This window comes from Ochotona curzoniae, unplaced genomic scaffold (assembly GCF_017591425.1).
Source record: "Ochotona curzoniae isolate NIBS_2020 unplaced genomic scaffold, NIBS_Ocur_1.0 contig_3176, whole genome shotgun sequence".
Classification (NCBI taxonomy): domain Eukaryota; kingdom Metazoa; phylum Chordata; class Mammalia; order Lagomorpha; family Ochotonidae; genus Ochotona; species Ochotona curzoniae.
In genome coordinates, this window is record NW_024465746.1 from 1,678,346 (window position 1) to 1,702,211 (window position 23,866).

The 23,866-nt window shown below is 49.5% G+C and overlaps 1 protein-coding gene across 1 annotated transcript in view; it reads right to left on the reverse strand.

Moving 5' to 3' along the window:
- RAB31 (RAB31, member RAS oncogene family) overlaps window positions 1-23,866 on the reverse strand; it is a 137,215-nt gene that overhangs the window by 57,754 nt on the left and 55,595 nt on the right. Inside the window, exons 2-3 of the mRNA XM_040979229.1 lie at window positions 17,290-17,369; window positions 6,953-7,034 (exon numbers count right to left, since the gene is read on the reverse strand). Coding sequence (XP_040835163.1) covers window positions 6,953-7,034; window positions 17,290-17,369 — 162 coding nt within the window. The remainder of the gene's footprint in view (window positions 1-6,952; window positions 7,035-17,289; window positions 17,370-23,866) is intronic.

Below are 23,866 nucleotides of genomic sequence, written 5' to 3' on the forward strand. Positions count from 1 at the left end.
AAGCCACATACTCACATCAGGCCAGTTTCAACAAGGTTGCCAGACAATTCCCTGGACAAAAACTAAGTTATTTTCTTCCAGCAAATTCTATTGAAACAACTAGTAGCCACACACAAAAATTAAAATAAGATCTTTTTCACAAGGTACAGAAAAAAATGTTTCCAAATGGATTCTTATATAAATACAAGTAAGAGCTAGAATTGTAAAATTCAAGTACAGCCCTAGGCATAGCACGCCAAGCCTCTGCCTGTGTGCTGGCACTCCATATGGGTGCGAGTTCAAGTGCCAATGGTTCCAGTCCAGACCCTGGGAAAGCTCAAGTCTCTGACCTCTGTCCAACGGGGAGAAACCAGAAGAAGCCCTGGCCTTCGGGTCAACTCAGCTCTGGCTGTGCTGGCCGTTTGGGGAGTGGGCCGGATGGATGGAGGGCTTCTCTCTCAGTCTCTCCTCTCTGTTAGCTCTGCCTTTCAAGTAAAAATAAAACAAATTTTTAAAAAGAATTATAAAACTCCTTAAAAGGAGTAAATATTTATGACCTTGGGCAAAGCTAAGACAAGGGTTGATGAGAACATGGAGAAATTGAAAGTTCATATATTGCAGGTCTGGCGCAATAACGTAGTATTCAAAGTCCTCGTCTTTAACACACCGGGATCCCATATGGGCGCCGGTTCTAATCCCGGCAGCCCTGCTTCCCATCCAGCTCCCTGCTTGTGGCCTGGGAAAGCAATAGAGGATGGCTCAAAGCCTTGGGACCCTGCACTCGCATGGGAGACCCAGAGGAGCCTCTGGTTCCTGGCTCCAGATCGGCTCAGCTCCAGCCGTTGTACTCACTTGGGGAGTGAACCATCGGATGGAAGATCTTCCTGTCTGTCTCTCCTCCTCTCCGTATATTTGCCTTTCCAATAAAAATAAATAAGCCTTTTTTTAAAAAAAGAAGAAAGTTCACATATTGCAAGGGGCAACATAAATCTGATTTGTCACTTTGGAGAACTGCTTTGTTACGATTCCAAATCCTACTGTTACCGTATGACTCAGCAATTCCATTAATTAAGTCCATTAATTCCATCTCTCTCAAAAACAGATCCATCCGTGACACAAAAAGTGGAAATAACCCAAAATCTCCATCAACTTGTAAATGAATGAGCAAAACAGGATATACCCACATATGGAATACCGGTTAACCACTACAAGGAAAGAGGTCCTGGTCCATGGAGTCTGATGACACCAAACTAAGTAAGAGAAGATGGTCACTAAATGGCACGTTGAAGATTCTCTCTGTATAACATGTCCAGAGACACCAGCAGCCAGGCCCAGGACGTTCTGTGGGACTTACAAGGGTTCTCAAGTGAACTGTGCTGTGGGAGACCTCCACGGAAATCTTGGCTCCTGGCTGCAGATCAGACCAGCCTGAGATAGTGTGGATATCTGAGGAGTGCCCCAGAGGGTCCTCTCTCTATCTGCTTCTCCCTGTCTCTGTAACTTTAAAAAAAAAAAAAAAGACTCTTTACAATACATAAAAACATAAACTGTGATGGTGGTTGCACAAGTGTGAGTACATCAGTCCCCAAGAGTGTATCCTGTGGCATTTAGATTGGACCTCAGAAGAGCTGTTTACAAAGTGAGAGGAGGCTGGTAAGACCCCACATACTGATAGCACCGAAGACCAACGCACACAGGAGCTTTATGGGTGAGCTGTTTTCTCAGCACCCTGACTCCAGGGCGGAATACCCAGAAGGCACAGCTGTGTGCAAGGGAAAGCACAGAAGCAGGACCAAGAGCACACACAGCCGGAAGCTGGGGCTGAGTGTGCCACTGGTGCGGAATGGGGCACCGGGGAGTCCCAGACCAAGGAAAATGAAGAGAATTCCTCAACCACAGCTCCCCTGCCCTGGGCTTCCTCACCCAGCCATTTCCCACCCACTGGGGTCAGGAATCCATCACAGGCAACAAGAGGTCAGAAACACACCTCCAAAGTTCACGGGTATCCAGAGTTCAACACCATCTCTCAAGCTTCCAGCTTGCCGATAGGAAGCTCCTGTAGGATGGGATTTCATGGACAGTGTGAAAGGGGAGAGTGTGGAGAAAGTTTTCGCTTAGAAGACGTGGGTCCGGCATAGTGTCTGAAACAGACCAAGCCGACAGGAGCCTCAGCACAGTGAATGGTCAGCACCGGGTCTCCCCGCCTCCCTGAGCGAAGCCCTGCTCACGTCCATGGCACCTTTCAGTCTCTTCTGCTGGAGGCCACCACTGTGTCTTTCTCCATCTCGTGACTTGTCTTGGTCGCTGTAATGTCAGCAGTATTGCTCCACGCTTACTGCAACCTGAGGTCTTCCCTTGCCACGTGTCCTGCACGTCTCAACTCCCAGGCAGTGGCCCCCGAGGGAACAAACAGCGGAGCCCCCAAGCCAGTCTTGCACCCACAGCTTGAGGGAGAGCCCACTCCGCAAGGGAGTCCCTGTACTATATTTGCAACTTTTCTCTGAGTATGAGGGTATTGCAAAAATTTCACAGAAAATGAGTATTCTGAATTAAAAAACGAGATATGGACTTTGAAACTTTGGTACTAAAATACACTTAATTCCATTTTCCATAAACTTTTTGAAATAGCCTTGCATTGGAGTAAATGAAAAGACAAAAATACTCACACAGAGAGAGTCATTAACAATGTCATTTTGATTCTACATTTCTAAGATTCTCCTTAGAGTTTTATAACAGCTCGGTGAACAACTGCTAACATTTTTCCAAATTCATTCACGTGCACATGTCATAAACGTATACCTGAACACTGCTTTCTTGAAAACAGGGATGTTACTATCATTTAATATGAGATTCAATTCAGTAATCCTGAGAAAAGAAGGGTATATTAATACACAGCTCATATAATTCCGTGAAGACCACATTTATAATTATGGAATAAGTAATACAACATCCACACTTTCTTACGCTTCCTACACATTTACCTTCACACACGAGAGCGAACATGTGGTATCCTTCTGTCTGGCTTATGTAACCTAACATACTAACCTCTAGTTCCATCCATGTTGTTCCAAATGTCAGGATGCCATGATTTTTGTTTTTACAGCTGAGTAACATTCCATAGTGTATATAAATCTATCTGATTTTCTTTATGCAATCCTAAGTCAATGGACAAACAGGGTGATCCCTTAGCTTTTCTATCATGAGTTGGGTTGCATTAACCAGGGGCGTGCAGATAGCTCATTCAGATACTGGCTTCTCAAGGTTACATTGGATCAAATTAGCACACCCAGTCTACTGTCAAGTTATTCAACTTGTTCCTATCATTTCTTTGATGTTTAATGTTTTATCCAAACTTTTTGAATACCAAAAGGAATCACAGTAATAAATTCTGGCACTTGCTATGCAATTCTTCATAATGTAGACGTGTGGAGAAGGAAGTACTTATAGTACAGCAGAACACTTGACAAATCTCGAGGGAACGGGCTTAAAAGATATATTTTTGATGAATATAAGTTTGAAATCCATCTACATGAGGGTTCTTCAAAGAGTTCATGAAAAATACACCTGTGCATAGACTTCAAAAGTGTTTGCACTAAAGTAATCTTTTAATTTCATTTTGCATGAACTTTTGGAAGTATCTTCATGTAGATGAGACATTTTTAATAGCACTATCACCTCCCACCTTAAGAAGAAAAATAACAAAGAAAGTTCCAAGAAAACTCAGAAAGACTCTGCGTGTATTTCGAGTGCTAACTCCCCATCACAAACCCTGGCGGACGAGCCGGAGAGGGTGGAGTGGCCAACACACTTCCTTTCGCTCTCCCAGGGACCACTCTGAAGCGTGGCTCCTCCTTACATCCGGCCCAAGGTGTCTGCCAACTCCCTAATCTGTTCTCTTCACACCCTGGCGCAGAGCACAGATCAGCCCAAAGGGGCAAGGTCAAAACCTCACAAAGCCTACCCTGATTGTTCAACAGGGGCAGCCGGCTCTGCCCTCTCCCAGTCCTTGTGATACACAAATCCTCGAGCCGGATTCAACAGTTGGCTCAAAAACGGTTGTAGCTTTTGGAGACCCTTTTTATAAGGCCAATCTAAGCATCACCACAACCACTGAAAAATTAGCCAGCACACCCATGAGGCCAGGGCTGAACCACAGAAAAGCAAAATTCTACGCACCAAAGAATAAATGAAAATGAGCCTTTTCTATCTTCCAGTGGGAAAAGTGATTTCTCAGGAGTACAAATTTGTGCCACAAACCTAAGACAGAATTAGTACTGGATGGTAAGTAGGACATTGAGTGGAGTGCTGTGTACGGTGGGCAGAACTCGGTACAATCACTCCACAGACAAATGCATACGGAGTCCTTAACACACACAAAGCCCTGAACATATCTCCCTTGCAGGACACAGGGCTCTATGTCTTTATACTGTCACAGCAGAAGCCCAAAGAGATTGTTTCAAAATGTCAACAGCTCTGAGAACAGCGGATTTCTACAAAGAAGAGGAGGGAAGAGTAAGACTCGCAGGAATCCAATAATTAATGAGACAGAACAAACAGCCACAGGCGTGAACAACAAGGGACTTATTTTTAGCTCAAACACTAGGCTACATCATTACAAGCACAATTAAAGCCAGCAACAAGCTGCCAGAAACAATTGCACGGCCGTCATCCCTGGAGAGATGTGAGATTTCCCGAAGGGACAGTAGGCAGGTACAGCCTAGGGGGAGCCCACTCGGGCTCGGGCCCTGCCAGGGGACCACACAGGCCAGGTGACTGTTGATCCCACCCCTGTCCACAAATCCAGATTCTAAAAAGAAAACCATGACCAGGTGCTGCAGCCCCTGACCCTCTGATCCAGCACTTCCCCAGAGCATAATGGCGAGTGCCACTTCTGCAGGGTCACACCTTGGACTATTAACATACTATTGCTGTGAGATATTCTAGAGCATACAGTCACAGATATCCACAACCTCTAACACACAAAATGTCAGGAGAGGCAATTACAACAGCTAGAGGCCCAGTCATCTGAAAATCTGCCTTTGCTATTTACCGTTGCGATGGTAAATGAGCCAAACTCCCGAAGTCATTTCAGCAAACAACCGAATCCCATCACAGACAGTTAGCTGCTGGAATATCCTATTAAGTATGCAAAAATTAGCCACTCAGCAACACACAGCACTCTCTCCATACAGTGCCCCCCCGTCACAGAGTCAAAGCAAAAACACCATCACAAAAGAGCCTGATGCCTTTGGTATAAAATCTCAATACGCACAAATATCGAAGAGGGATCCTCCAGGATTACCTCCAATCTTACAACTTCTGTGTGATTTTCCTACCAAAGCTAAACGATAAAGCCCAGGATGCGGGCAGTTGGGCTCACCTCTCAGCCATCTAGCTATGAGCCTCTGCCGGGCCTCAACTGACCTCTCCCGTAAATGGGGACACAGAGCGCACAAGGATTCCTCAAGGCCACGAGCCGGCAGGAGGCAGGAGCACCGGGAGGACCAAGCCAGCTCTGTGTAAAACTGACTTCGCACACCCCAAGAGGCAGCTTCAAGAGCCACTGCTGCAGGAAGAACTCTCTAAGTAGCAATCCAGGAATAAAAAAAAAAAAAAAAAAAAAAAAAAAAAACAGAAACAAGAAGCCAGCCGCACACGCGCTCATAGGCAACCAAGCAAGCTCCAAACCTGCTTTCTTCCCCTGAATCTGTTGCCTCATTTCAGGAATCAGCAGCTCACCAGCAGAGTCAATGAGGTGCCTAGAGCAGCAGCTCGTGTGTGCAACCACGTGTGTGCTAAACCGCAAAGCAGGAGACACCCGAATGAGATGTCCGCTGCAAAACTCACTCTGATTTTTTTTTAATGTTTGTTAAAAATGCCTTAACACGGGAACTTCAACCTCAGAAGAGGCTATGTAATACAACGAAACATTGTAAGCTAACACTTGATTAGCTGGGAGTAAGCCGTGAAAATCACAGATGGTAGCAAACTCTGGATTCTTCGTCAGAGAGAGAGAGGCAAACGGTATGGAGTATGGAGGAAATAAAGCAAGAAGTGAGTAGAGGAGGGCGTGGAAGGGACCTGTTGCCACACTAAACAGTGTGGGCACAGCGGGTGACAGCTGAGCTCGGCTCAGACGGTTCTACCTCATAATTATCAGGTCCAATAGAAGCTTTGATCACACTGAGGGCTCTTAGTTAAGACAGAGTGTTAACTGTGCCTCATTTATCCTGGCTCCCCTTTCAGCTTTGATAATAAAAGCTCTAGTTGCTGTTGCACAAATACCCTGTTATATATAAAACCTGTGTTGGTACAATTCCCCTTTGTAAAAAATCCAAACCCATGAGCTTCTTAAATATGCAGTCTTCTCTGCGGGTGTGTCTAGCAAATAAAAAGATTTCAAAATAACAGGGGTGTGGCTTACTAATTCCGGAAACCCAGCACCCACGCCCTCCTTTTCCAGTAAGAGAACCAGGATTCCCTCAGGAAACGACACCTAACGTGACTTCCAGTCAAAGTGAGTCCAGGAGGTCCCAACAGAATCCACCTCCAGAAGTGAGTGCATTACCTGGACGCACCACTAGAGGCACCAAATCTCTCAGAATCACATCCCAACCACAGGCTCCCCCTCTCTCCGTGGATCTGCCAAGATGCTCACCAGGCCACGCGTCTGCCACAAGTGGGGAAAGCAGAGCCGATGGCTCTACCAACAAACAAAACCAATCACGAATGTAACTGCGATGGCACTGAATAGAAATGGGGTAAAGGTGGATGGGCACCTCTGACGAGGCATTTGGGAGCCTTGAACTCCCAGATGCTCTCAAGTAGCCAACATGCACATTTCCCTTGGCTTAAACCATCTCCAGCTGCGTGTCTGGCACCGACGTCCGAGGATGTCTTGCCTAACCCAAGGACAGCTTCAGAAGCTATGCTCTGTGCTTGCCCTGGGAGGCCACCAACAGCGTCCACTCACCCGCTCCTGACCAGCAGTGTCCCAGATGAGGAATTTGTGAAGTTCATTTCCACAAGGCACAGTTTTGGTCATAAAAGACGCCCTGAAAAAGAGAGTTCACATCTCCCGTTACTAGTTACTCTGCACAGTCCTCAGACATTGACAAGTCACACACATTAACATCATATCCCATAAAGACGGTGACAGCCCTAGTCCTCGGATACACTTGACGGGGTCAGGGGCTGAGAGCTAGCCAAAGGAAAACATCCCGGCTTTGCTGTTAGTCCAACTGGAGAAGACTAACAAAACAGAACAAAGACCATGCCCAGAAGAAATGGGCCTAAAACCAGTGTTAATGGAGCCAAAATAATACTTTGCACATGTTACGAAAGGATGCAATCCTTGATGTTAAAAATTTGTTATGACAGCAATTAAGAGTGACAATAGCAGCTGATAATCAGACATGCTACGGGTTTGATCTTGAAGTGGCACAAAAAGAAGGTTACCTTGCACATACGAATTCAACACTAGACACAACCAACAGAATCCTTCCTTCCAAGAGCTCTCCTGCTTGCATAGGCAGGGATAAAGATCAACAAAAACCCGATGCCTTCCCTCCAGGAAACAAAGCGTGTTGTAATCTCCGTAGATCATAAAACACCTGCTATTGTCTTTTCTTGCACATTTTCTTTTCACGAGCTTTTCCTTTGGTGTGAAAATCTTTAACAGCCTTGATTTTTTTTTCCCCTCTGGGAGATGGACTTTCTCACACTTGATCTGAGCCAAAAGGCCGAGAAGCGATGACTTTCTCATTCAGTACAAGTATCAGCAGTGGTAGGGCAACCTGACATCCCACAACAGTAGCCTCCTGAGCTATGGAAGTGTAGTCCTACACATACAAGGACCGGTGGATGCGGCAGCCTGGCCAGCAGTGCCTGCTATGGTTTGTCTGTCCACCGGGTTCATGAGCTGGGGGCTTGGTCCACAGGACGGCAGTCTTCAGGGATGGGAGATGGTTAGGTCATGAGGGTTCTGCCCTTGGAAGGGGTGACTGCAGTTCCTAGGGGACCCCTCCCCCTTAACTGTCAACTCCAGGAAAGTGGATTAATTACAAAAGAGCAAAGGTGACCCCCTGCACTCTTTGACTTCCAGTCTCGTCACATGACTTCTTCCACACCCACAGCCGCCACCGTGACACCACCTGTCAAGAAGCCTCCACCGGAGGAAGAGTGGATGGGGTCACCCAATCTGGGACTGCCAGTCTCCAAAACTATTGAGTCCCAATATTCATCCCCCAGCCTTGTGTCTCTGTTACAGCCATAGATCTCATCCCACCTCAATATGAACTTAATCTTGTGGAAACAATCAGACATATGCAGAATCTACAAGACATCTGGCTTAAAGGTTTCAAGTAAGGCAAACACCCCTAAAGACAAGGAGATTCTTCTAGAATCCCGACTGAAAGGAAATACCTCAAACAACAAATGCCGATGATGAGCCAAGAGTGGATCCCGGATGCAGTCACAGGCAGCTTTAAAAGCACTTTTAAGGGCAAGTAAAGAACTTTAACTTTGGGCTCTCTGAGAAGTCATCATGAGAGCCAACTGATTTTCGAAGTGTAAGCAAGGTGCCCTGTTTATATTCATACTCTCGGAGGATCCAGGGTCAGGATGCACTCCTTGCCCTTTCACACGGTCCAGGCTGGCCCACCCAGTCCAGGTCACAGCTGCATCCGGGTCACACCCAGCACTCAATGCAAGAACACAACTTTTCTCAGAAACAGAAAAACGCAGAGCCCCAGCAGCAAAGCGTAAGACCTTGTCGTCCTCACTGGCCACACACACACACACACACACACACACACACACACACACACCCCGGAGGCAAGTAAGCAGTTCTAATCACTCACTTACAGATGTCAGAAACCCAAACTCTGGCTGCTTTTCCAAGTGATATGATCAAATATCCTCAGACCGTATATTTTCCTTTATTTCTTTCAAAAGGCTTAAAATATACACTTAAGACTACTGGTACGAACAAATATATTCCAAAAATGAAAAAAAAATTTAATTTTTTTCTCATTATCAAAACATTGTTTGTCCTCCACACACAAAGCTGAGAGATGAAACTAAAGAGGGAAATAAAAATAAATGACCCTTTCACCAAGTAGCCATGGTCACTGCCAATATGTTAGTATGAATCTCTTACAATTTAAAAAATACACTAATTTTTATTTAATTGAAAGTTAGTGCAAGACAGTAAGAGAAGAAAGAAGGGAGAGAGGCAGAACCAACAAATAGAGAGAAAAAAAAATCTCCCATCCGCTAATTCACACCTCAGATAACCACGGGAGCCAAGCCTGGGCCCCGCAGACACCAGAAAGCAAGAATTCAGCCTGCGTCTCCCATGTGGGTGGCAGGAACCCAGTCACAGGAGCCTTCACCCACTGCTTCCCAAGCTGTGCATAAGCAGGAAGCTGGCCTGGAAGCAGAGCAGACCCCTGAACAGGCATGTGCGTGTCTTAATCAGTGAGGCCCACACCCACCTCGCTCACATTCTTTTCATAGAATTTTTACCCTGAAAAAAATAAAGTCATACTCCATAAATGCTGCTTCCCTTCCCTTCATATAACAGTCATCTTTCCATCTCTATGAATTATGATCAATGTCATTTGGGGTCATGTGCCATTTGTCCTAGGAATGAAGATGCCCACATCCCACCCATGGGGCACTTGGGACCCAGTTTTCAGCTTCGGCTTGGCTACTGTGGGCATCTGGGAGTAAATCATGTACTCTCTCTCTCTCTTCTCCCCTCCCTTGCTGCCTCTCTCTCCAGCAAATAAAATATAAACCAAACAGAGCGACTGGATATTACACACCCTGTGCAGTGTGTTCAAACTCCAGTGAAGGATAGTTCCCTGTCTTTCACTCAGTGTTATCCTTGGACCGACATCCTGCGTCCTCAAAAGACGATGTCCTGACTTGATTCTTCAGAGTAGACAATGTTCCTCTTCTCTACAGGCCAAGCATCATGGAAATGCAGGAAAATGGTCCTGTCATCGCCCAATCCCAATCATTCACTTATTCCCAGTATGAGACAGAAGATACACCATCCTCTTTTTATTATGCATGATAATATTATTCTACATATTCAAACATATTATCCTAGTGTTTACTGATCCCTTGTACTTTTCTCTCCTAAGAGTCTAGTTCATGACCTTTGAACTGGGGAGGGCATTCTTTTCTTATTAATTCTGAGTATCTTATATTAACTGGATCTATCTGTTTGAAACCCAGAGTTACACAGAGAGAGGGAGAGAAAGAGCGAGATCTTTGCTGCACTGGCTCATTCTCCAGATGGCCTCAATGGCCAGCTCCGGGCCAGGCTGAAGACAGGAGCCACGAGCTTCTCCATGCGGGAGGGCTCCAGGCACTTGGACCATCTTCCACTGCTTTTCCAGGCCATTAACAGGGAACTGGATTACAAGTGGAGCAGCCGGGATATGAACCAATACCCATATGGGACGCCAGTATCACAGGCGGAAGCTTTACCCACCAAGCCATAATGCCAACCCATCTGCTAAGGGACAAAGAGGTCACTAAGTCAACAAGATGGCGACTAACAGTCAAGGTCACTGAGTTACACGTGGCAAGCAAGATGGCGGCCAAGGACAGAACCCTGGGCGTGAACCAGGGCAGAGGGTCAAGTCGTTTCAAAAAAAGACTGATTGGCCAGGGCCATTTCGCTCACCTGCCCCTGAACTATGGGAGGTGGCTTCCGCAGTCCTGCAGGTGACAACTGGCTCCTAGTTCTCCCCTCACAGGATTCCTGACCTGAGGCTATTCACTACCCTATGTAAGAATGTGTACTTCCCAGATCAATAGGAACTGCTTCGACAGGACCCCTGTCCGTCTGTCTCTCGCGCACTGAGAGGCTGGATGGCAGGCAGCAGGCTCACCCCCTCCAGCAACAATGGGGTACTAAAGGAATCTGGGGGGGAAATCCCACATGCTAATCTTTGAATGATTTATTTTAAATAATATTTTTGCATTTTAACCTTTGCCCTTTAATTTTCTGCATGTAGGCATTTGAAAACTACCTAAGACTCTATGGCTATTTTGTTACGGTTTTAATTTGATGAAAGCTACATTTTCATTCATCTCTCAAGATACACTTGCAGCTGCTAGAATAAATAAGCTATGTACCTTGCCCTCCTCAACTTACAAAACAGAGGCCAGGCCTCCAAACCTCAGAATCCTGCACACTGAGACACCAGAGCAGATTCTTGAGCAACCCCCTAACGAAGCAGAGAAGGGAAAGAAACTTCCTGGGGGCGCCAAGGCCACCCGTGTTCGGTCAAAGAGGCAAATGACACAATCCAGTGGGCATAAGCACACGAAGCCTCAGCTTTCCCATGCCTGAAATGGGGCCACGACCTACACAGGCCTGCGGCAGCCAAGTCCCACCACACACCTTAAAACTGCCCCTGGATAGAAAACAGGCTGTGAGGCAAGGCTGGGCGAGCAGGGGGCCCCGACCCCTCCTACATAGACCCTTCGTGTCACACACTCACACAGCCAACGTACACACAGACCCACACACCGACTCATAGATACACAGATACACAGAGACACACAGAGCCCCCCCCACACACAGCCATACATACACACAGACCCACACACCAACTCAGATACACAGATCCACAGAGACACACAGAGCCACACACACACATCTAACATACACACACACAGAGCCACACATACACACAGTCCCACACACTGATTCATACAGATACACAGAGACACAGCCACACATACACACAGAGATATGTAGATATGTACACAGACCCACAGAGAAACACGGAACCCCACACACATCCCACATAGACCCACAGAGAGACCCACAGTGATACAGACACAAACACCCCCACATAGAACCACACACACACGTGGACCCCCAAAACATACACAGATCCACACAAACATGTATGTCCCAAACACATACCACACAGACACACCACACAGAGACACACACACAGACCACACAGAGACAAACACACAGAACCACAGAGACACACACACATACCACACAGACCACACAGACCCACAGAGACACACACACACTTACAGACCCACACAGAGACACACACACACATACCACACACAGACACACACAGACACACACACAGACCACACAGAGACACACAGACACATCACACAGAGACACACACACGTACACACAGACCCACAGAGAGGCACAAACACAGACCCACACAGAGACACACACACAGGCCCACACAGGCACACATGCCCAAGTCACCCACCCATACCCAGTGCTCACAGATCTCTCTCACACACAGATAACCACCCCCCACACACACACAAACAGAGATTGGAAGAAACGGACATACATGTAGGGATTCACACACACACACCTAACATCGGAGATACACACACTGCCATATTCCTGATCCTGATGTCCCATCTACCAAGGCCCATGACCACGGCCATCTCTGCTCCCTGGCTGGACGGGGTGCTGTCTCTGTGGGCCTTTGCTCTCAGGCCTCTTGGCCAGCTTGTCCCATCCAGGACTCCTTCGAGAGGAGGAGGCACATGGGCAACACTGAACTGACTCCTTGATCTGTGGACAGTTCGGGCTGGCAGAGGAAAATACAACTTCTGCTAGAGGTGGAAACAGAAAGGGACTCACACACACAGACCCACACACACATACACAAGACACACACAGAGGCATGTGCACACACACAGAGGCATGCGCACACACACAGAGGCATGAGTACACACACAGAGGCATGCATACACACACAGAGGCATGCGTACACACACACACACAGAGGCATGCGTACACACACAGAGGCATGCGTACACACACACACAAAGGCATGAGTAGACACACAGAGGCATGAGTACACACACAGAGGCATGCGCACACACACAGAGGCATGTGCACACACACAGAGGCATGTGTACACACACACACAGAGGCATGCGTACACACACAGAGGCATGCGTACACACACACACAGAGGCATGCGTACACACACACAGAGGCACGTGCATACACACACAGAGGCATGAGTACACACACACACAGAGGCATGCGTACACACACACAGAGGCATGCGTACACACACACACAGAGGCATGCGTATACACACAGAGGCATGAGTACACACACACAGAGGCATGAGTACACACACACAGAGGCATGCGTATACACACAGAGGCATGAGTACACACACACAGAGGCATGCGTACACACACAGAGGCATGCGTACACACACACAGAGGCACGTGCACACACACACAGAGGCATGTGTACACACACAGAGGCATGCGTACACACACACAGAGGCATGAGTACACACACACAGAGGCATGCGTATACACACAGAGGCATGTGTACACACACACAGAGGCATGCGTACACACACAGAGGCATGCATACACACACACACAGAGGCATGCGTACACACACACAGAGGCACGTGCATACACACACAGAGGCATGAGTACACACACACACAGAGGCATGCGTACACACACACACAGAGGCATGCGTACACACACACAGAGGCACGTGCATACACACACAGAGGCATGAGTACACACACACACAGAGGCATGCGTACACACACACAGAGGCATGCGTACACACACACACAGAGGCATGCGTATACACACAGAGGCATGAGTACACACACACAGAGGCATGAGTACACACACACAGAGGCATGCGTACACACACAGAGGCATGCGTACACACACACAGAGGCATGCGTACACACACAGAGGCATGCGTACACACACACAGAGGCACGTGCACACACACACAGAGGCATGTGTACACACACACAGAGGCATGCGTACACACACAGAGGCATGCGTACACACACAGAGGCATGAGTACACACACACAGAGGCATGCGTATACACACAGAGGCATGAGTACACACACACAGAGGCATGCGTACACACACACACAGAGGCATGCGTACACACACACACAGAGGCATGCGCACACACACAGAGGCATGCGTACACACACAGAGGCATGCGTACACACACACAGAGGCATGTGCACACACACACAGAGGCATGCGTACACACACACAGAGGCATGAGTACACACACACACAGAGGCACGTGCACACACACACACAGAGGCATGTGTACACACACAGAGGCATGAGTACACACACACAGAGGCATGCATACACACACAGAGGCATGCGTACACACACACACAGAGGCATGTGTACACACACAGAGGCATGCATACACACACAGAGGCATGTGTACACACACACACAGAGGCATGCGTACACACACACAGAGGCATGAGTACACACACACACAGAGGCATGAGTACACACACACACAAAGGCATGCGTACACACACAGAGGCATGTGCACACACACAGAGGCATGTGTAAACACACACAGAGGCATGCGTACACACACAGAGGCATGCGTACACACACACAGAGGCACATGCACACACACACAGAGGCATGAGTACACACACACAGAGGCATGAGTACACACACACAGAGGCATGCATACACACACAGAGGCATGTGCACACACACAGAGGCATGTGTAAACACACACAGAGGCATGCGTACACACACAGAGGCATGCGTACACACACAGAGGCATGCATACACACACAGAGGCATGCGTACACACACACAGAGGCACGTGCACACACACACAGAGGCACGTGCACACACACACAGAGGCACGTGCACACACACACAGAGGCATGCGTACACACACAGAGGCACGCGTACACACACACAGAGGCACGTGCACACACACAGAGGCATGTGTACACACACACAGAGGCACGTGCACACACACACAGAGGCATGTGTACACACACACACACAGAGGCATGTGTACACACACACAGAGGCATGCGTACACACACACAGAGGCATGAGTACACACACACAGAGGCATGCGTATACACACAGAGGCATGAGTACACACACACAGAGGCATGAGTACACACACACAGAGGCATGCGTATACACACAGAGGCATGTGTACACACACACAGAGGCATGAGTACACACACACAGAGGCATGCGTATACACACAGAGGCATGCGTACACACACAGAGGCATGAGTACACACACACAGAGGCATGCGTACACACACACAGAGGCATGCGTACACACACACACACAGAGGCATGAGTACACACACAGAGGCATGCGTACACACACACACAGAGGCATGAGTACACACACACACACACAGAGGCACGTGTACACACACACACAGAGGCATGCGTACACATACCATGTTCCAGCCATCAACACAATCTGCTAGGACAGCCAAGCCAAGACTCTCAGAGCGAGCCACAGAGAAGTGTGAACACATATGTGTTGAGATGATGGCGTTTAACAGCCTTTGCCTTTCTCCCAAGGGTGACATGGTTCCAGGGGCTGGGAGAGCACAGTGGCACGCACATTGGGACATTGGCCACCCTCAGTTTGAGTCCTTAGGTTGTGAGGTGCTGGGTGTAGGAGCCTACGCAGATCACTGACCGTTGTTGGGTCTTGGAGAGAGGTGGGAGGGGAGCGTGAATCCTTGCAACGGGCCAGGAACATGGACCGGAACCAGGCAGGACAGCTCCCCGAGTGGCACAGCTCGGAGCAGTGTGAGGGAACAGTAAGGGGACGACCAGAAGTACAGAGAGCCTGCTCAGGGCACATGCACCCAACCAGAAAGGCAAGTTCATTATCCAGAAGGTTCCTGATCGCTCATCTCTGCTTCTGCATGCTACAGCATCGTGAAGGCGGGACAAAGCACAGGCAGATGTCCTACGGCAGCCTCCTGCTCCAGTATCTGTCCTCCAGCTTGGCAGTATCCCCCACTGACCCGCCTTCCCAGGAACCTGCGCGTCCAGCTGGAAGGGCTTCCTCCTAGGTTTCCTTGTCTGAAACTTGGGCTGGAAAACATGGTCTCTCTTTCTCTACAGACTCATTTATTTGTGTAAAAGAGTTTCAGAGAGAGAAAGAGATCTTCTATGCATCAGATCACTCCAGAGCGGGGCCAAAGCCAGGAGCTTTTTTTGCATCTCCTTCGCACGTGCAGGGACCCAAAGATCTGGCCCATCCTCTACTGCTTTCCCAGACACATTAGCAGAGAGCTGGATCAGAAGTGGAGCAGCCAGGACTTGAACCGGCTCCCACGTGGGATGCCAGAAGCTCAGGCAAGGGCTTACTCCGTTAGGCCACAATATCAGTCTCTGGGAACATGTTCTTAGTGTTCCAGGGAGGCATAGAGCCATTTCATCTTTTAAAAAAGATTCATTTAATTTTATTGTAAAGTCAGATATACAGATAGGAGGAGAGACAGAGATTCACTCCACAAGCAGCCACAATGGCCAGAGCTGTGCCGATCCGAAGTCAGGAGTCAGGAGCCTCTTCCATGTCTCCCACACGGCTTTGCGCCATTCTTGACTGCTTCCCCAGGCCACAGCAGGGAGCTGGATGGGAAGTGAGGCTACAAGGAACAGAACCAGCATCCATATGGGATCCTAGTGCACGCAAGGCAAGGACCTTACCTGCTAGGCTACTGCACAGGCCCGCATAGAGCCATTTCATAAAGTTCAACTCTCTTGTATAAGTAAGAAGCAGCAGCTGAACTCCCCCTGCAGGGGAGAGGTGAGAAACGCAATCGGAAGCACGGTGGCACAGCACAGCACATTCTAAGTGCTGCGTCCAGAGGAGCCACCGTTCCTGTCCCAAGGGCTCCACTCTCAGTGCAGCTGCTTGCTCAAGGCCTGGGAAAAGCAGCAGAGAACAGCTCGAATGCTCGGGTCCCTATCACCGACATGGAGGACCTGGACCAATCTGACCTAAAGCCTTGGGACCCTGCACCCGCGTGGGAGACCTGGAAATGCTCCTGGCTCCTGGATTGGCTCAGCTCCAGCCATTGTGGTCACGTTGGGAGTGAATCATCAGATGGAAGATCTCTCTCTCTGTCTCTCCTCCTCTCTGTATATCCGCCTTCCCAATAAAAATAAATGAGTCTTTAAACAGAAATTGTCCCTATGTTTCTCTATACTCACTATCTCCAGGTATTATTATGTTATGATTTTGAGTTCTGTTCTTTGCCTATCATCTCGGGCTACAGGCGGAAACAGCCCGGCTGGGAGAACAAATCAGCCTGGGCATGAACGGCTGGGCAGGCAACTTGGAAGCCCCCAGAGGGCTATGAGCTTCACTTGAGGCACGCTCATTGGCAGGGACGAAACTGCGGCCCCAGGCAGCCTGCTGTGTGCCCTGTGGGGCGGGGCCCAGCCCTCAGGAACTCACCCAATGGTGGGGCTGATGTTGTGGTCAAAGTGATCCTGCACAAACCGGCACACGATGCTCGATTTCCCAACCCCGGTGTCCTAGAAAAGAAGGCAGACATGGCAATGAGGACCAGGGGTGCACACCCACCTGGTGGCAGCCTAGCAGAGGGTGGGGGACCAAGAGGCCTCCTTCTGGCAATGGGACCGGGGGGGGGGGCGCAGTGGGGGACGGGTATTCCCTTTCAGTTGTTGCAAGCATTTGGGGAAGAGAACTAGCAAATGGCAGATTCTCCCCAACACCCATCCCCACACCTCTCTCTTTGAAAAAATAATCAAGCTACAACAAACATGCTCACAACATGCATACTTTTTTAAAGTTCCTTATTTACTCGAAAGGCAGAGTTATACAGAGAGATCTTTCACCCAAGGGTTCATTCCTGCTCAGCGGGTGGAGCCAGGCTGGTCTGAAGCCAGGAGCCGTAGGCTTATTCTGGGTCTCCCATGTGGGCTTTGGCAATCTTGCACTGCTCTCCCAGGGGTGTTAGCGGGGAGCCAGATTGGAAGCGGAGTAGCAGAGACTCAAACCAGCGCCCGTATAGGATGCTGCTGCCGCAGGTGGTGGCTTTACCCACTATGCCACTGCGCTAGAGTTCACAACACACGTATTTCTAAAGACTTAGACATCTCAGGAGACGCCCAAGAGAAGAAGTAAGGTGGTATGCCACATCGTGTTGGTACAAATAGATATGACTTTGTTCAAACACTTAGCATCCAAGAAAAGCATAGTCTATTTTGCTAGGTGTCACAAAGCAGATGTATGAGTGCAAATTTCAACAGGTCTCACACGCTCCCCTGGGAACTGACAGCTGGATAATCAGCTCTGGTTCTGCCTGGTTGCCTGGCCCTCTTGGACATTTCTCTGTTAACTAACTTCTTCATGCTATTTAGGCATGGGTCCAGTTACACACTGGAATCGAAATACGCAAGCTGACTACAGTACGTGTCTTCACAGTCACTCCCTGATAAGACGGTTTCAGCGGAGCCAGTGTTAAGCTGATGCTTGTGACACCAACATTCCACATCAAGGCGCTGGTTCGAGTCCCAGTTGCTCCACTTCCAATCCTGCTCCCTACGAATGTGCACATAAAGCAGCAGATCATGTCCTAAGCACCTGGCCCCTGCCCCCACACGGGAGAGCTGGATAGAGTTTAGGCTCCTGGCACCAACTGGGATAACTGGGGAATGAAATGGCGGATAGAAGTCCCTCTCTCCATCTCTCTGTATGCTTTTCAAGTAAGCAAATAAATGGTTTATGTAATGGCTCACGAATTTAAAGGCACGCAGCCAAAGAGATAGAAAAGATAACCCAAATGATAGTAAGAAAATCCTGGAGGATGAGTGGTGCCAGGGAAAGCAGCAGCTGAGACCCAAGTGCCAGCGGGCAGGGGAGCCCACGGGCAGAAACCAGCTGTGGCCGGAGCAGCACAGGAAACAGCAGGAACTAGAGGACAAGGCCACCAGGCTGCAGGAGAGGCTACCCCAAGACTGTTCCTGGGGGGGCCGTGGTCACAGACTCAGAAGACCGCAAGGCCTGAAGTCCAGGAGGAGATGAAGATGTGGCCTCCAGGGAAGCTGCTGGACCTGGGGACAGCAGGGACAGTGAAGGAAGGAGCCGAGTGTGGCCCACATGAGCAGAACCAGCAAGTTCCTCTCTGGGAAAAACAACCAGCCAGCAAATGGGATGAAAAGGTAAGTTTATTTGGGTTCAAGAAGAGGTTAAAACCTATGCAGTTTTTTTTTTTCCTTTCATGCATTTTTCTACCAACTCTTTGCAGACACCCCTCCCACGCCATGGGTAAATAAACATTCATCAAAAACCTGTGCACACACACTCAACACTGTGTCATTGCATTCACCAAGGACCTCGTGGAACCACCAAGTGGAAGCACCAAGTGCTTACCACCAAGTGGAAGCACTTCCTATTTGGGACCCCTGAGGAAAAGCCCCCCCCCCCCCCCCCCCCCGCCCCCAGCCCCGGCCGAAAGCACGCAGAGCAGCCAATGTGTGTTTTCATCTTTTACAAAGAAGCCCTCAGCTGAGCAATTCCCGACAGAGAAACCCCAAGCACAAAAGAGCAGGATGCTATTTTAAAAGATTGAAGACCAGGGCCAACCTCCTGGAAATCGAAAATACGGCAGTGGAAATTAAAAATTCAACATAGAAGAAGTGAGAACAGAAGTCAGGAAACTGCCCACACAGCAGAGCAAGGCAAGCCACGCACTGTTCTCTTGGCAGCTCAGAGCTGCTCTTCCGAGAAGAGCCGAAGCTGGAAGAGGCACCCTTCAGGCTTGTAGCATCATCAACGTGCCCCCTTTGCAAAGAACTGTGAAGACGTTCAGAGATCCACAAACACGAGGGAACCCAGGCACACTCATATTTAAGGAGCAAAGAAACAAGTAGCCGTGTGGTTCTCTCGCATCCAAGGATCAACTTTGAAAGCCAAAGGCTCAAGGAGAAGATGCTGAAACCACTGACACTGACCTAGGAAGACAGGCGTTTCACAGCCGACCAGCTGGACTGCCCGCTCCCTTCTCGCTCCTGGTGTGGGAGGCTTGGGGAGCCCTGGCTGGGGCCACTCATCAGAACCTCCTGCAGGACTCCCCCTGTAACAGTGACCAGCCCCAAAGCTGGTCCTGCAGCATGCCAGCCAATCAGTGCACAGAGCTCAAGGAGGCCAAGGCAGAATCAAACCCCCAGCTCTCAGCTTCCGATCCATGCTGCTGCGCTTCAGGGCTGTCCGCCCCGCCACCCCAACTCCAGCCACAGCTCAGCTCCTCTCATCCTGGTGGCTTTTAAGCCCCACTGTGTATGAGCAGCTCCTTGCTGTCCTGCTGTCCATGCCAACTCTGAGAAATCAGAAACTGAGTGTGACACCTGCCCTGGCCCCGGCACCTGCAGAACACGTCCCCGGCCAGTGTAGGCCTTTCATGAGTTCAACTGACCTGTGAACTACATGGAGCACCCTCATTTCAATTTCTCTTTATCACAGTTAGAAAATTCTCTTTCTCAGTATTCGTTCACTCTGCAAGCATTTAAGTGTTTAACAGTCCCACCTGCCCCAGGCCAGCCAGAGGCCATGCCCCGCCGATGGGGTCCTATGGGCGCTCTCCCTGGCTTCTGGAAGAGTCAACAGTGCTGGTGCTGCTGGGGTTAGCCAGAAGCACACAGACGGGCAGAGCCAGGCAGTGCAGTGCCATCTGTGGTGAACCCTGGGCCCAGAGCTCACCAGCTCCTCGTGTCCAGCTCCATCCCTTTGTCACTCGTGGTATTCTCTCGGCTGATGCGCAGGCTAACCCTACGGCAGCCGAGCTGAGAACTGCTCCTCTAAAAGGATCCTCGTTACTCGTAGCCAGAGGCCCTGGCTCCGACAAATCATCACGCATGCGCGCCCAGGCTCTGGCCCAAGGTGCGTCATCCTCTTTAGAACGTTGTCCTGGGAAATGCGTTTGCAGTTTGTCCATTTACTGTAGCCACAGGCCTAGCTGCACAGAATGGACTGCAAGCGCCAAAGTGGCCCACTGAGCCTGCCTGCAAAGGCAATCTTCAAAACTCACTTTAAAAGGTCATCTTGGGGCCCGGCGCGATGGCGCGGTGCTTAAGGTCCTTGCCTTGCATACCCGGGATCCCATATGGGCGCCGGTTCTAATCCCGGCGGCCCTGCTTCCCATCCAGCTCCCTGCTTGTGGCCCGGGAAAGCAGTCGAGGATGGCCCAAGGCTTTGGGACTCTAAACCTGTGTGGGAGACCCGGAAGAGGCTCCTGGCTTTGGACCAGCATAGCATCGGCTGTTGCGGCCACCTGGGGAGTGAATCACCAGACAGATCTTCCTCTCTGTCTCTCCTCTGTGTATATCCTCCTTTCCAATAAAAAACAAAATAAATCTTTTAAAAAACAAAACAACAACAAAAAAAAGGTCATCTTGCGGGCCCAGCATTGTAGCCTAGTGACTAAATCCTTGCCTTGAACTGCAGGGATCCCGTTTGGGTGCGGGTGCATGTCCCAGCTACTGCACTTCCCATCCGGCTCCCTGCCTGTGGCCAGAGAAAGCAGCAGAAGATAGCCCAAAGCCTTGGGACCATGCACCTGCATGGGAGACCCAGAAGAAGTTTCTGGCTCCTGGATCCTGGCTTCGGATCAGCTCAGCTCTGGTCATTGCGCCACTTAGGGAGTGAACCAGCGAACAGAAGATCTTTCTCTCTGTCTCTCCTTCTCTCTGTAAATCTGCCTTTCAATAAAAATAAATCAATCCTTTTAAAAATAAACTCATCTCGCAGGGGCTGGCATTGTGACACAGTGAGTAAAGCTGCTGCCTGCAGTGCCGGCACCCTGCATGCACGGTGCTGGTTCAATTCCTGGTTGCTCCACTTCCTTAGTCCCCTGCTAACGCACCTAGGAAAGCAGCAGAAAATGGTCCCAGTACTTGGGTTCCTGTACTCAAGCGAGACATCCCAAAAACCTCCTAGCTTCTCCAGCCACTGCGGCCTGTTGAGAGTGAACCTCTCTCTACAACTCTTTCAAATAAATCTTTTTATGTAAAAAAGTATTTATTATTTTTTCATTTGTAATGCAGATTTACAAAGAGGAGAGACAGAGGGAATGACCTTCTACCCTCTGGTTCACTCCCAAGTGGTCACAACAGGCAGAACTGAGCCAATCCTAAGCCAGGAGCCAGGAGTTTCTTCCGAGTCTCCCACGCAGGTGCAGGGTCCCAAGGCTTTGTGCCATCCTCGACTGCTTTCCCAGGCCACAAGCAGGGAACTGGTTAGGAAGTGGAGCAGCCAGTACACAAACTGGTATTCATATGGGATCCTAGTGTGTGCAAGATTAAGATGTAACCACAAGACTATTGCACCAGGACCAAATAAGTAAATCTTTAAAAGCACAAAAAGGGCCCAGAATGACAGACTAGTGGCTAAATCCTCACCTTGCAACTGCCAGGATCCCATACTGGAGGAGGCCAGATCATATCGCAGCTGCTCCACTTCCCATCCAGCTCCCTGCTTGTGGCCTGGGAAAGCATTCGAGGATGGCCCAAAGCCTTGGGACCCTGCACCCGCGTGGGAGACCCAGAGGAAGCTCCTGACTCCTAGCTTTGGATCGGCATAGCATCGGCCGTTGCGCTCACTTGGGGAGTGAATCGGCAGACAGAAGATCTTTCTCATTGTTACTCCCTCTCTCTGTAGATCTGCCTTTCCAATAAAAAGAAAATAAAGTCTTTAAACACACACAAGTCTTACAATCACTTTACTGTACTCTTTGCCACCAACAAATGGCTCAAGTTAAAAGATCAAATTGTTCAAAAAGACAAGCCCGTTGAAATGCAGAATGTCTAGTCAAATATACTCTATTTCTTTCTCCTCTCTAACAATTCGACTCTCCACATTTCTCTTCCATATTTGGTAGCAAAGAAAACACGGGACAAGAGGACAAGGAACTTTTGCCTTGCCTCTGAGAAAGAAACATTTTTAACAGAGAAGGACATGGAATGATCCTTGCTGGCCAGCGGCCTTGAGACAGCTGGCACTGCCCAGCTTCCCACGGACCGGCATCCCTCGCTCTGCCAGCATGCCTGCTGTACCCCAGCTGGCCACCAGGGGAGGCCCTCGGTTCCCGCATGCCTTTCCTGCCACAACCCCAGAGGTGACCTGGGACTCCAGAAACAACCTAACACAAGCACACCAGTAGGAAGGCACCCACCCAGCCAGCCCTGACTGTCAGGAACAAGGGAGAAGGTAGGAAGCAGGATGGAAACAAAGCTTCCAAAGAAAGAGGATAAGAAAGTCAAGCAAGAGGGCGTGGCTGCCCACTGCACTTGAAAAAACCACACATTCTTACAAACCAAGGCTGCTTTCTGTACTTGACCGCACCACAGCCCATGCTCTGCTCTCCTGGTTTGGCAAGAAAAGGGAAGCTGCTCGACTTCCTCAGGGTCACACAGCTGCTCGGTGGGGGCAGAAGCCACTTCTAGTAATCTGAGCAACGACTTGGGTGGAATCCACCTCCCTGCCAGACACACATTTCTAGCATCAAGCCCTACCTACAGCCAATCACACCGTTCTCTGAGAACGGTCACGTGCTCATGGAGCACCATCTGCAACAGGAACTGCCGTGTTCACTCACCACAAGTAGCTCTACAGCCACACAGTCGGATGTCCAGTCACGCAGACGGATGGACCTACAGCCACGCAGTCAGATCTATAGTCATGCAGTCAAATCTAAATCCACGCAGTCGGAGCTACACCCACGCAGTCGGATCTACAGCCACGCAGTCGAACCTACAGCCACGCAGTCGGAACTACAGTACAGCCACGCAGTCGGACCTACAGCCACGCAGTCGGACCTACAGCCACGCAGTCGGATCTACAGCCACACAGTCGGATCTACAGCCACGCAGTCGAACCTATAGCCATGCAGTCGGAACTACAGTACAGCCACGCAGTCGGAGCTACAGCCACTCAGACGGACCTACAGCCACGCAGTCGGACCTACAGCCATGCAGTCGGTCCTACAGCCATGCAGTCGGATCTACAGCCACGC